The 13,771-nt window shown below is 44.3% G+C and overlaps 1 protein-coding gene across 8 annotated transcripts in view; it reads right to left on the bottom strand.

The window, feature by feature from the left end:
• Positions 1-13,771, bottom strand: part of PRRC2B (proline rich coiled-coil 2B) — a 69,151-nt gene that overhangs the window by 25,878 nt on the left and 29,502 nt on the right. For all 8 annotated transcript variants that reach the window (XM_038374450.2, XM_043499060.1, XM_043499061.1 and 5 more), the window contains exons 12-15: positions 13,339-13,654; positions 8,135-8,319; positions 1,681-1,888; positions 353-575 (exon numbers count right to left, since the gene is read on the bottom strand). In XM_038374450.2, the coding sequence (XP_038230378.1) occupies positions 353-575; positions 1,681-1,888; positions 8,135-8,319; positions 13,339-13,654 (932 nt within the window). The remainder of the gene's footprint in view (positions 1-352; positions 576-1,680; positions 1,889-8,134; positions 8,320-13,338; positions 13,655-13,771) is intronic.

Raw genomic sequence — 13,771 nt, 5'->3', positions numbered from 1 at the left:
TTTTTGACAGCTGTCTACATTAGCAAAAACTGTCTCTCCCCACTGAGGCAGCTCCTGAAAAGCCTCAGGACAGAAAGGTAAGGTCCAATGAGAATCAGTTAGCATCTCTTTAGTTTTTAAAGTTATAAAGTTTTGATTACACATACTGGATGTAATCTTCTTATATGCAAGAACTCAATGGTGTTTTAGTCTATCATTACACAGTACCAGCACTCAAGGGAACACAGATAACCAAAAATACCTTCTCCTGCTCTTTGAAGAAGTCTTATGGGTAGACCCCAAACCCACTCTTCAAGGGAAGAGGAGCTTCCAGCACAGTATGCATGGCAGAATGGCACGGTTTTGCCCTCACCTGGTATGCAGTCCCTCCACGCTCATGTTCTCAGTCTGTTTTTGATGTAGTAATGGGTATCCTTTGTTCTGCAGGGATGCGTAGCTTTCCTGGCCCCACACTGAGGCAGGGTCCATTGAGGCAGCTTTCCTTTCCTGCTGCACCAATGGCTGGCAGTTCTGCTCTTCAGACCTACAGCCGCTCCCATTGATGGAGTCCTGCTGAAGCATGGGCTTCATGATTCCTGAACAGAAGAAAGAATTCAAACCGTAACACTAGAGGCGTACAGCCAAGCAGAATTTTACAGCCTTAGGGCAGGTTATCTCCCCCTCCCTCCTGGATGGTAGATGAATGCACCCATGGCAACCTTCTTTTAAAAAGGAAAACTGAGATCAAGAGGAAAGCAACTCAGAATGAAAGGGAAGCAAGGATCCTTAGGGCTGCTATTTAGAGCGGCTTTCATAGCCAAACCTAAGCGTAGCAATACAGAACTTCACTGGCTTGGGAGCAAAGAGCGGAAAGAGGGGATAAGAAATACAAAATAACCACAAACATAAGGCACTGGTTTACTCATCCTACTGTTTACATGCCCATCTCTGGCAGATTAAATACAGGATTAACAAGTGCTAGGAGCATATAACCTGAGGCAGGATTTTTTGGCTTGTCCTACCTTTCTTTAGGAGATCTAATAAGATTTTGTGAGTAAAACATCTCCAGCCCACTCTTTCCTTTCCTTCTCTACCACACCAGACCCTTCCCCTCCATTCCTGCACGGGGGGTCTCTTCCTGCTATGAAATGACTACATGGAAGGGTATTCTTAGCCATTCCCTATCCTACCCCAAACTCCAAAGTACACATCCTAGTGCTGCCTGGTCATCAGTCCCCTACCTCCCTTTTGATTCTTCCCAATCCATGGAGAGGGTCGACAACAGAAAGCAAGGATGAGAAGTCTGGGCCAAGGTAAGGTTGGTAATGCAGAAGATGGGATTTCAGGAAGGCAAAGCAAATTGGGATAGCTCCACCCTCTCCAAGGGTCCTAACCTGCGTATCGGTAGCCAAAAACCCACCCTCTTGTCTGGCACAGCGCTCCTTAGTGGCCTGAAACCTTAGGAAAGTGATCAGTCCTCAAGGCATTATACACCTGGGGACTAGTCAGAACCCAAAAGAATGTAACTTGCTCTTTGCAATTAATTCTTCCAGGTTACTGAATGTAAAGGTCCCATCAACTCTCAGTCTCATGAATCCAAGTTCTAGGAAAAAGGCCACAGATATGGTCCAGACACTGAGTCAGGATAGCATCAGAGAGTAAGAAAGCACAGAAAAAACACACAAAACCCAACAACTTTACCCGAAGGATGAAGGGCCGAAGGGTAAAAATCCACAGGGGTGCGGCCCTGAGCCATACGAGGGTCCATGTAAGACGGCATCATCATCCAGCGAGGATCAAAGCCAAGCATCTGAGGGTGTGGCGGGTAGAACGTACGCTGAGGATGGGAATGGGATGGTGGAGGATAGACCTGCTGTTGCTGCCAGTGCTGCATCTTATACAGCTGTTCCTGGGTAGGCAGAAAAATGAGACAGGTTAGCACTGACCTCAAGCATTTGTATATCGCAGGCCATGAATCATGAGTGCATTTTCTTTGGTCTAGGCCAGCTTGCACACAAGCTTGCATCGTAAACTCAAAAGAACCAAAGAACGTAGCATCTTTCCGCCTTGGGTAGGACCAACGACAGATGTGGGCAGTTCACTACCAGGTTTGATAGGGAGCAGCCTGTGTTTCTTTAGATGCACATATCAGCTCACACTGAATTGCTCTCTTCTTCTCACAAGTATTCCTGGTGCTGTTAGGTCAGAGCATTACATTTCACAGCAACACATCGGAGACACAGGAGATTTTTAACATTTTAACATTTAACAGCATTTTCCTCTCAAACATAATTTATTAATCTATTTCAAATACTGTAGATGCTGCTTCTCACTGGAGGAAATTTGATCACTTGATATTTAGTGCATATAGAAATACTATTAATACTAAAACTTATTAACCAGAGAGATTACATTAAAAGGGAAATAAATTCAGTTAAGAGAACATTAAAATCTTTTAATGTATGTATTATTCTGAGAGATGAAGCAACCATGAGGTCATCCCATTCTATTACCCTGACAGGGCAGGATAAAATCCCTTGATAAAGGAACATAACAGATATTTATCTGATTTGACATACGACCTTAGCCAAAAGTCCAGGTAGAAACTACACACAGAAGGAATTTTATATTCTGGGAAAAACCTTCAAAATGTAACAAAACCAATTAAAGCAAGTTATATTTATTCGTCAAACTTGACTCAATTTAAAAACAAAAACAAAAACTATATTTACAAAGTTTACCAGACACTGCAAATGTTTATTAAAAGGTCAACTCCCTTCTTCTCTCACTGAACCCCTCATTGAAATAATCATGGAGTGATTGTCACAGTATAAGAGTTTCCACTATAGCTTAGTATCCCAGAGCAAGATTACAACTTCCTTGCAGGATCCAGCATTAGGAGGAGAGAGGCTGGGAGGGACAACAAAAAAAGCAACATGTATTTAAAAAGATAAATCTCTTTAATAATAAGCATCAGGAACATGGATGCCAGCTAAGTAAGTTGTTTTTCTACAATGTGCTCTCAATTCCAGGCCTTTAAAAGATACTAAACACTACAATCTTGGGAATCTTTGCTTCTTGCTACTCAAATCATCAACAAGAAGAACATCAAAGGGAGTCTAACATTTCACTTAAACAGACTCCCTGATAACAAAGGCACTGAAGACTTCAGTTCATTTGTTCTAAACTAAATGAGCAGTACCAAGCAACCCGAGTCAGGATAATGGATGAGGTGACCCATCCCATAGCTGCAATAAAATCAGGCTGCATCAAAGAGTTACATTTGAAAAGAGAGAACTTATTTCCCCTAGAAGCTAAGCCACTGCACCAACCTTACATGTAGGCCATTTCAGCAGCCGCATTTAGCCATTCTGTGGGATTCACACTGTACTTCACTAGCCACAACTAACACCATATGTGCTATGCATACGACTGAATTATCCACTATAAAGACAAAAGTAATTTGGAAATTTTGTCTAAATGACAGAGATGCAACCTTCCAGGCTAGCCAGAGCATTCTATTTCCTCCATGGAAACAACCAGATGTGAAAGAAACAAGTCACAAAGCCCTAAAGTTCTGACTCTGACACAACACCATAGCAATAGGGAATCCCTTGCTCACCATTCAAATCTGTCACACTGCAAGAGAGAGATAAGCTGGGTGAGGTAATATCTTTTATCGGACCAACCTCTGTTAGCGAAAGAGAGAAGATTTTGAGTTACACAGAACTGGTCTTCAGATCTGGGAAAGGTACTTAGTGTCGCTGCAATGGAGTCAGCTTCTCATTACAGCTCACAGCATGAGCTCTGTATTGGGAGACTCTGCAGAAGGAATGAATCCTCTTCTTCCAGTCCATGAAGCAAAGCAAGGCTGCAGTAGCCGCTGTGACTTCCATATAGCTAGGGAATGGAATGGTCTGGGAACCTACATAGTCATGGCCCTGTTTTTAACATGACTGTGCCTAAATACCCTTTGAACTCTGGTCTCATTCTTCATATTGTTTTTATAATTCAAAAAGGAGGCCAGCCAAATAGTTTAGACCCAGGAGTTAGGCCCTGATTAAGGTTGTACTGAACCACATACAAACAGAAAAGACAGAATACTTTAAACAACAAATAAAATAGGTGTTGGCATTTTAACAGCTATATATAAGTAAATTTGAGCAGTTATTGTGGTGATTTTCCATATGAATATTACCCCCCTAAGGACTTAATCTTGAAAATATTTCCATCCATCTTTGGTCTTGTCTTCACTAATGTGTTCATTTGAAGTGCTGCTCCTAACCTGACTCCCATCCGCAAACAAGAATCTCCAGCTAGAGTTAAGTGATGCTCTATACTCAAGCTAGCTAGTCTGTCAGGAGGTACAGGTGGAAGCTTGAGTGCTTGAGCTAGGAACACAGGGGGGGATGCAGCTACTCTTTGCTGCATATCTGATCACTCTGTGTTGCTGTTTTGAGGTGTGGTTACTCTCACTTAAGTTAGGCTAGCCCAAGTGTAGATAACCTGAGCCAAATCTGCAGTGAAGACAAGCCTGTAGGGCTTTATATTGCTGTCCATCACCATTGTACTGTATCCATCTGTTGTCTCGTCTTATACTTAGTCCGTAAGCCCTCTGGGACAGGGACCGTCTTTGTGTTCTGTGGTTCGTACAGAACCTAGTACAATGGGGTCCAGTAATACAAATAATAAATAGTAGTAGTATTTGAGCACCTTCCATGTAAAATCAATAGCAACAGTGAAGTGCCCAGTGAACTTCAAGGAACCACTGGCACGTCTCCCTTTTCACAAAATAAAAACCTCTTCTTGGGGTACGAATTTTAAGATTGTATTAATTTCTTTTGTTATTGCTGTTGGTAGGGGTTAGGGGTTGAAAAGTGCGTCAATGCTGTGAACGATTCCTACCAGGAATAACGCTGACATCTGACTTCTATGAGGACCACCTACTGGAGGTAAGCAAAGTACTACACCCAGCATTAAGTGTTTGCAGGAGAAGCTGGTTGAGGTTTAAAAGCTGCTTTCTTCCCGCCTTAGTGCGGACATAACCAAACAGGAAAGATGACTATTCTTAGCTTTACATTTATCTACTGCACTGGAATCTTGAAAAGAAAAAAAAAATTAACAAAATAAAGTTTATGGCAGCAGGTTGTATTATCATTTTTGACTACAACATCCCTAATGGAACAGCAAACAGTACGAAGAGATGAGAACCATAAGTGAAACTAACCTATTTGTACTAGCCACACAAAAGTTGAAAAATAAAGCAAGACTTTTACAAAAATATTCTTCCAGTGGTAATAATTCAAGATGTTATTGGTATGACAAGGAGGACATTTAGAAATATTGGATTTTGAGCTTGACAGCCTCCATTTTATATAAAGTAACTGTAGCAACCGTTAGTGCTGAATCTTTTGAGTCTCCAAAATACCTATCAACCACAATAATAATTATGGGGTAACATGGCACTGAAGAGTAATTATTAAAATCCCAAGCTAAACATCAGGAATATATTAATTTAGTGATATAATTAGGCTTGGCAGAATTCAATTTTTATTTTTTAATAATTTTGATGGAAAAACATCAGTGTTGATAAGCATTTTTTCAATTTTTATCGAATTAAATTTGCATAGTCACAAGAAATTATGAGGGCATCAGACAATTATTGAATGACAGCAGATAATGAGATTCAAAAAGTTAAAAGCTTTATAACCGTTAAAACACAAATTGTCAACATAACGTTAAAACATCCTTAAACTGGTTCTCAGTCATTTTTCTTACCCTTCCTATCTGTAAATTTCACATATCGTATATTTTCTTGCCAGTTTGTGTGTATGTTGTGTGTTTGTGTATGATGAAATCAATTTTTACCGACATTTACCAATAAAAAATATAATCCTTCCAAGCCCAGATATAATAAACCCTTTTTTCAGAGTAGCAGCCGTGTTAGTCTGTATTCGCAAAAAGAAAAGGAGTACTTGTGGCACCTTAGAGACTAACATGCTCCCCATGAGACTGATGCACAAATGGCTACTCTGAGAAGGATTACAACGAACACCTAATCATACTAAGCCGGGATGCATTCTTGTAGTGCTGCTCACACAGAAGCGGCTAGCAACAGCTATAAAGGAGAAGTGGGGAAATCATAGTTATAGAGCAATCCAGGCTAGGCATGGCACTGATGAACATTCTGTAATGAAATAAAAACTTAAAACCAACGACACACTTAAAATTCAAACAAATAAGATTCACTGAAGGAGCCAATACAGGACAAAAGGGATGAGGGTGGAGTAATAGAAGGCAGGTAGCAGGCAAGCTGAAAACACCATCTTTACACAGAATAGGGAGGAGGTGGACTGAGACACATTCCAGTTTCACACCCCTGAAACCCATTTGAGGCAGGGCATAATCACCTGCCATCCAAAGATGCAACAGTGGGCTCTTCTAGTAGGCAGACAGCTGACCACACCCTCCAGAACAAGGGTACAGAGCGAGGGACTTTCGGTAGATGTACTGCATATTAGAGTCCAAGTCTACTAAGAAAATAAACCTATTGCACAAGGGTCTGCCCCCCCGCAGCCTCCTTTATTTACCTTTCCATACATTCCTGGGCCTGTTAGCACCCACCCATTCCCTAGGGAGCGGAGATATCTCTGACATACATCTTGGTTAGTGAGAGTTAGGGGAGATGTTCACAAAAGGCCTGATCCAGAAAAGTGCTAAACACACTTTAATCCCACTGAAGGCAATGGAAGCCAAGGGTGAAAAGCACCATGCTGGATCAGGCCCACAATGGCAGCTCTGCATGGATACAAGACGACCCCACTGCTGCACCTTTAATTTTGGCCATGGGAAGAGGAACCCACCCCTGTGTATTTGATTCAGATGATCCTGGCAATAATGTTACAACCCAGAGCTCCGTTTTAAAAACTACATTACCCAAAATTAATACTGCCAGGAGGTAACAAGACAAATTTAGCATACAAGCCAACACTTCACACATCACTGTATAGTACTATTCTTTAAAATGAATGGCAGAGACAAAAGGGCAAATCCTGCTCTACCACCCATTGCTTCCCCAATCACAGAAGCCTGTAGATGTAGGACTGGAAAACGTCTTACAGTGAAAGGCTCAAGGAGCTCATTTTATTTAGGTTTCAGAGTGGTAGCTGTGTTAGTCTGTATCAGCAAAAACAACGAGGAGTCCTTGTGGCACATTAGAGACTAACACATTTATTTGGGCATAAGCTTTCGTGGGCTAGAACCCACTTCATCAGATGCATGGAGTGGAAAATACAGGAGCAGGTATAAATACATGAAAAGATGGGAGTTGCCTTACCAAGCGTGTGGTCAGTCTAAAGAGACAATTCAATTAACAGCAGGATACGAGGGAGGAAAAATAACTTTTGTGGTGGTAATGAGAGCGGCCCATTTCAAACAGTTGACAAGAAGGTGCGAGTAACAGTAGGGGGAAATTATTATGGGGGAAATTAGGTTTAGGTTTCGTAATGACCTGTTTAGTTTAACAAAGAGAAAGTTACAGGGTGACTTGATCACAGATTGTAGTACCTACATGAGGAACAAAAATTTGATAATAATGGGCTCTTCAATCTAGCAGATAAAGGTCTAAAATATCCAATGGCTGGAAGTTGAAACTAGGCTCATTCAACTAGAAATAAGGCTCAATTTATTTATTTTTAAACAGTGTGGGTAATTAACCACTGGAACAATTTTCCAAGGGTTGTGATGGATTCTCCATCATTGGTAATTTTACATTAAGACTAATCAGGAAAAGTCCCATGGACTGCAGGATGTCATACTAGAACTAGATGATCACAATGGTCTCTTCTAGCCTTATAATCTCAGAAGCTACAAACAAATGCATGAAAGATGTGTGCAGTCTACACAGAAAGTCTACGTCTCCAAGTACAGCTCCGGAAGGAATTCTTGTGTCCCAAGTATGCTGCAGAGCAGAGCTAGGAGGAAGATGCCTGTTTCCGGCCCTTGGACCTCCCTACCACAAAGCCTGATTACTTGGTACAGAGCATAAGATTTGGCCCCAAACAAACAACAATATTTGATGAGGGTGTGCAGTGAAGAGAGGAATGTATAAGTGTGGTGGTGGGGGGGGGGGAGGAGAAGCTCTCAGACCTCTTACCTGTTGCTGCTGCTGCCTCTGGAATCTTGGAGGAAGTGATTTCTGGTATTTGTTGAACTCTTGTGCTGGGGATGTGACTTCTCTAATCTCCTCCTCACTGCTGTTTTGGGCAGCTACTGTTGTGGCTGTGGTTTCCTCTTCTAGATAACCAACAGAGACATCCTGTGCATGAAATTCAGAAGTAGCTGGGGGGGATGAAAACAAGATAGGCTTCAGTTCTGCTGCCCACAAGAATAGCCCACATTATAAAGCAGCTAGCTTAGGCTACCTGTGAGAACACTGCACATACCTTAAAAAGAAAAGGAGTACTTGTGGCACCTTAGAGACTAACAAATTTATTAGAGCATAAGCTTTCGTGAGCTACAGCTCACTTCATGAAAGCTTATGCTCTAATAAATTTGTTAGTCTCTAAGGTGCCACAAGTACTCCTTTTCTTTTTGCGAATACAGACTAACACGGCTGCTACTCTGAAACCAGTGATATGGCTTGTGATTGTATTACACAGTTGAACTCGCCATTCCACTCTCACTATTATGCTCTACCATATGTACAGTATTTCAGCTGCTATCTTCCTTAGACTGCCCTAAAGATCATTCCATTTTCTTTGCTCTGCCCAGACATCCATCCTACCGAGACCTTCCAATGCTACATCATCCTTCTGACCAAGGAGGAATGAACAATAATCCATTTTGAGCCCAATGCCACGCCTTACATTGGCCACAAGGGTCATTTTACTGACAAGGCACTTGCCCTCTGCCCTTATGATTCAAATACACTTTTTTAGAACTTTTTAACCCTTGGTGGAGCAAGAGGCAGAACTCTCGAGCACAGATCTCCTGCAAGATGCACAGGACACTGCCACTAATCATCCAATTGGCCTTTCCACATTAACTAAATGAGGAGTCAATGCTGAAGCTGGGAGTCAAGATCCCCTACTCAATGCATTAATTTTTATGCAGGAGATTATAACCCCTTCATCATTATTTAAGTTACACTAGCAACCAGAGGCCCCCGTCACAACAGAACCCCACTGCACATACACATAGCAAGTGATAAACACTGCCCCAAAAAGCGTACATGCTAAGGCCTCAATCCTACACATGCATTGAACTCAATGACCCTATTCTCAAGTTACTGATGCACTTAAGTGATTTCAGGACTGGGTCCTAAATTAACGCAAGAAAAAAGTGGTTACTCATCTTCTCGTAACTGTTGTTCTTCGAGATGTGTTGTTTATGTCCATTCCAAGCAGGTCCGCATGCGCTGCATGCACAACAGCTGGAAGACTTTTCCCCTAGCAGTATCTGTAGGGTCGGCCTGGGCGCCCCCAGGAGTCGCAACCCTCATGGAGCTCAATATAGTGCCCTGCCGAGCCGACCCCCTTCAGTTCCTTCTTGCTGGCTACTCCCACAGCAGGGCGGTATTGGAATGGACATGACCACCACATCTCGAAGAACAACAGTTACGAGAAGGTGAGTAACGGTTTTTTCTTCTTCGAGTGCTTGCTCATGTCAATTCCAATCAGGTGACTCCCAAGCCTAAGTTACTGAGGCGGGGTCGGAGTTGTTCACGGATTGGAGCACTGCTCTACTAAAGGCCACGTCATCTCTGGCCTGCTGGGTAATCGCATAATGTGCGATGAAAGTGTGTATGGGAGGACCACATCGCTGCTCTGCATATTTCCTGGGTGGGAATCTGTACCAGAAACGCCGCTGAAGAAGCCCGTGCCCTGGTGGAGTGCGCAATGAGCAGAGGGACAGGCACCTCTGCCAGTTTGTAACACTCTTGGATGCAGGACGTGATCCACGAGGAAATCCGCTGAGAAGAGACAGGAAGACCTTTCATTCTGTCTGCCACAGCCACAAAAAGTAGGATGGACTTTCAGAACGGTTCTGCAGACATCCAACGTGTGAAGCCTCTGCTCCCTGCCGCTTGAGTGTGGCTTCGGATAGAACACCAGGAGGAAGATGTCCTGGTTCATGTGGAAATGGGAGACAAACTTCAGGAGGAAAGCCAGGTGGGGCCTGAGCTGAACCTTGTCCTTATAGAACACTATGTTAGGAGGCTCGGATGTTAGAGCCCTGAGCTTAGACACCCTCCTGGCTGAGGTTATCGCTACCAGAAACAGCACCTTGTACGAGAGGGAGAGCAGGGAGCATGTCACAGTTCAAAGGGCGGTCTCCTGAGTCTAGAAAGGACCAGGTTGAGGTCCCAGGCCAGGACTGGCTGTCAAACTAGCAGATATAGCCTGTTGAGACCTTTGAGGAAACGGCTGACCATAGGGTTGGCGAAGACCGACAGGCCCTCTGCACCTGGATGGAAGGCAGAAATGGCAGCCAAGTGAACCCTTATTGATGACATGGACAGTCCCTGCTTCTTGAGATGGAGAAGATAGTCCGACTTGAGGGGAACAGAGGCAAGGACAAATTATACTGTGCTAACCAGATTGAGAATCTCTTCAACTTGACAAGATAAGTAGCTCTGGTGAAGGGTTTCCTACTGCCAAGGAGGCCTTGTCTAACAGGGTCCGAGCAGGAAAGCTCCACCAGGTTTAGCCACGGAGCTTCCACGCTGTGAGGTGCAACGACTTGAGGTTTGGGTGCTGGAGACAGCCGTAATCCTAAATTATCAAGTCCAGAAAGAGCGGCAAAGTGACTGGGGCTTCCACAGACATGTCCAGGAGCAATGTGTACCAATGTTGCTGGGGCCAGGCTGGGGCTATCAATATTACCACCACTCGATCCCTCCATATCTTGAGGAGCACCTTGTGAACAAAAAAGGGTAGGCGGGAATGCGTATAGGAGAGCCCTGGAGCAGCCCTTTATCAGCCAGTTGTCGAGGTAAAGGAACACCTGTACCCGGCGCCTGCAAAGAAATGCGGCCACAACTGCCATGCATTTGGTAAATACTCAAGGCACCGCTGACAGGCCAAACGGGAGGACTGTGAACTGGAAGTGGTTGTTGTCCACCACAAACCTAAGGTATTTTCTGTGGGACTGTGTGATTGCTTTATAAAGTACATATCCTTCAAGTCGAGGGCGGCATACCAGTCCCCTGGATCCAAGGAAGGGATGATGGAGGCCAAGGAGACCATGCGGAACTTGAGTTTCTTCATGAACTTGTTGAAATCTCGCAGATCTAGGATGGGCCTGAGCCTGCCTTTGGCTTTCGGTATTAGGAAATACCGGGAATAGAAGCCCTTGCCCATCTGCGCCTGAGGAACCTCTTCCACTGCCCACAGCGAGAGGAGCGATTGCACCTCCTGTATGAGGAGTTGCTCGTGAGAAGGGTACTGGAGACGGACGAGGAAGGAGGGTGGAAGGGCAGAGATCGTCGACATCAGTGAGGCTGCCGGATGGGACCCCTCCAGCAGTGCGGAGGGCATGTGGGGAAGCCCAAAGGACACCGAGGCCACCTAAGCCAGTCTGGAACCTTGGGTCTGGGGACAGGCCCAGGGTGTCCAGAAGGGCCACTGAGGAGTCTGACACTGTCAGGGCCACTATGCTGCGTAGAGCTGTCTGTCACAGTGGGAGCGGGATCTTCTGCTCCTAATGGAGCGTGATGACTCCGCTTCAGACTCCGAGGACTCCAACTGTGAAGACCAAGGATGAGCGGAGCCACTCAGCACTGGCAAGCAATGCCAACTGGGGGACCGGAGTGGCTTCCCCTCATCGCCGCTTGCCCACAGAGTAGATTGGGCCAGGAACCGGTGCCAGCGACCCCTCCCGCCTTGGAGGGGAAGGTGGCACTGTCAGTACCAGAAAGTCTGATGCCACCTCAAACACTTCTGAAGTAGAGAGAAGCTGTAGGTCCTCGTGGTGGCGGACTGGCGAGTGGTGTGGGTCCCAACTCAACTGGACCCCTCCTGGGGAAGGAGTTGACGGAGGCCCCACCGATTGGATGCCTGATGTGGGCTTGCTGGCCACCTAGTCTTTAGACCTGGTCGGGGAGCACCCTCTGTCAGCCTTCTTTCTTTTATGGGGCACCAGGGAATGATACCGGTGCCTGGGACCTGTGCATGGAGCCATGGTGCTGAGGGTCCTTAGAGAAGAGGAGAGGAGAGGAGAGGAGAGGAAGGACCCCCAAAGGAAATTTATGAGAGAAAACTATCTATACTAACTAAACTAAACTAAACTAAACACAGACACACACACACACACACACACACACCCCCCAAGATACTGCAAAGCACACACTTGCCGAGGCAGGAGCAATGGGGAGTTCCAGCTAGCTGTCACAGGCAGTAAGAAGGGACTGAAAAGGGGTCAGGTCAGGTAGGTAATATATTGAGCATCATGAGGGCACAACTCCAGGGGGCACCCAGGCCAACCCTACGGATACTGCTAGGGGAAAAAATCTTCCAGCTGTCGTGCACGTGGCTCATGCACACCTGATTGGAATTGACATGAACAAGCACTCAAAGAATTATTTTTATTGTGGGAATAAAATGAAAAGAAACGAGACTAAGACCCAACACTTATTACAAACAAAAAATAAAAAAGTCTGCTAGCTGAGCAATTTCAGATTGCTACATTACTGCTTTAGCGCAGGTACATACACAACATTCCCTTGTCGAGAGCCAAGCAGCATAGTCCCACTGCTTTTCATGTGTATTTAAGGACCTACTTAAGTGTCACTGGTTGCATCAAATCTCATCTTAAATTAATTTGTTTCAAATTAAGCTCTGAAAAAGCATACCATCCAAATTCAAACAATTTTTCTAAACATTTCCTGCAGTATTTGCACCCTAAATATTGCAGTGTTGTATTAAAGCATAAAAACCTGAAAGCGAAATTGACTATATAAACAAAAATAGAATTTGAAACTTTGTTCTCATCTAAATTGAGAGACAATTAAATAGAGGGCATAATAAGTAAATCAGACTGTAAAAATTCTGTCTAACCAGATAAGGTGTTGTTTGTAACTTTGATAAGAAAATTGAGGTAGAAGGTTTTTTTGTCTTCTTAATACAGTCTTTAATCAACTGTGTCCCTTTAAAGGAGGACCTAGGTTATTGTCCCAAAATAAATGTTCTTTAGAAAACTAGAAAAAAATTGATCCCGTGTGATGTGACTCAAAGCAGTCTACAACCACTTTCTTTGCCCGTGCAGTGCACGTAGTTACATCCTTGCTTGGCTAAAAGGGGTCAATTATGATAATATAAAAGCAACTTTTATGAAGCAAAGTAAGTAACATTTCCTTACCTCTACGGAACGTATGACCATTCTCCTGAGCCACCTTCTTTTCCACACTTGGGGGTTTCAGATCTTCATTCTCCACATGTTTCTGGATCTCTCCTGTTTTCTGAGCCAGTTTGCATTTCTGATCCAGCTGCTTGAGTTTGGCAGCACAGGCAGCCAGGCGTTCCTCTCTGGCTCGTCGCTCTTCCTCCTCACGTCGCCTCCTGGCTCGCTCGACAGCTTCTGAGATCTCAGAGTGGACAAACTTCTGTCTCAGGGGCACTTTTTCTTCTTTATCCTCCAACGACTGCTGTCTGAGAATACATCCCAATGCGGGCTTCTGCCAAAGGAAGGAATACCCCACTGAGCATCATCTGAAAACACTAGCCTCATGCAGCTTGACCTTTTTAATCCCACACAAGGTACAACCCCTCCCCTCCACCTACAGAGAGCTTCT

Source organism: Dermochelys coriacea, chromosome 16 (assembly GCF_009764565.3).
Source record: "Dermochelys coriacea isolate rDerCor1 chromosome 16, rDerCor1.pri.v4, whole genome shotgun sequence".
Taxonomy (NCBI): Eukaryota; Metazoa; Chordata; order Testudines; family Dermochelyidae; genus Dermochelys; species Dermochelys coriacea.
This window is presented reverse-complemented; position numbering and strand designations above follow the sequence as displayed.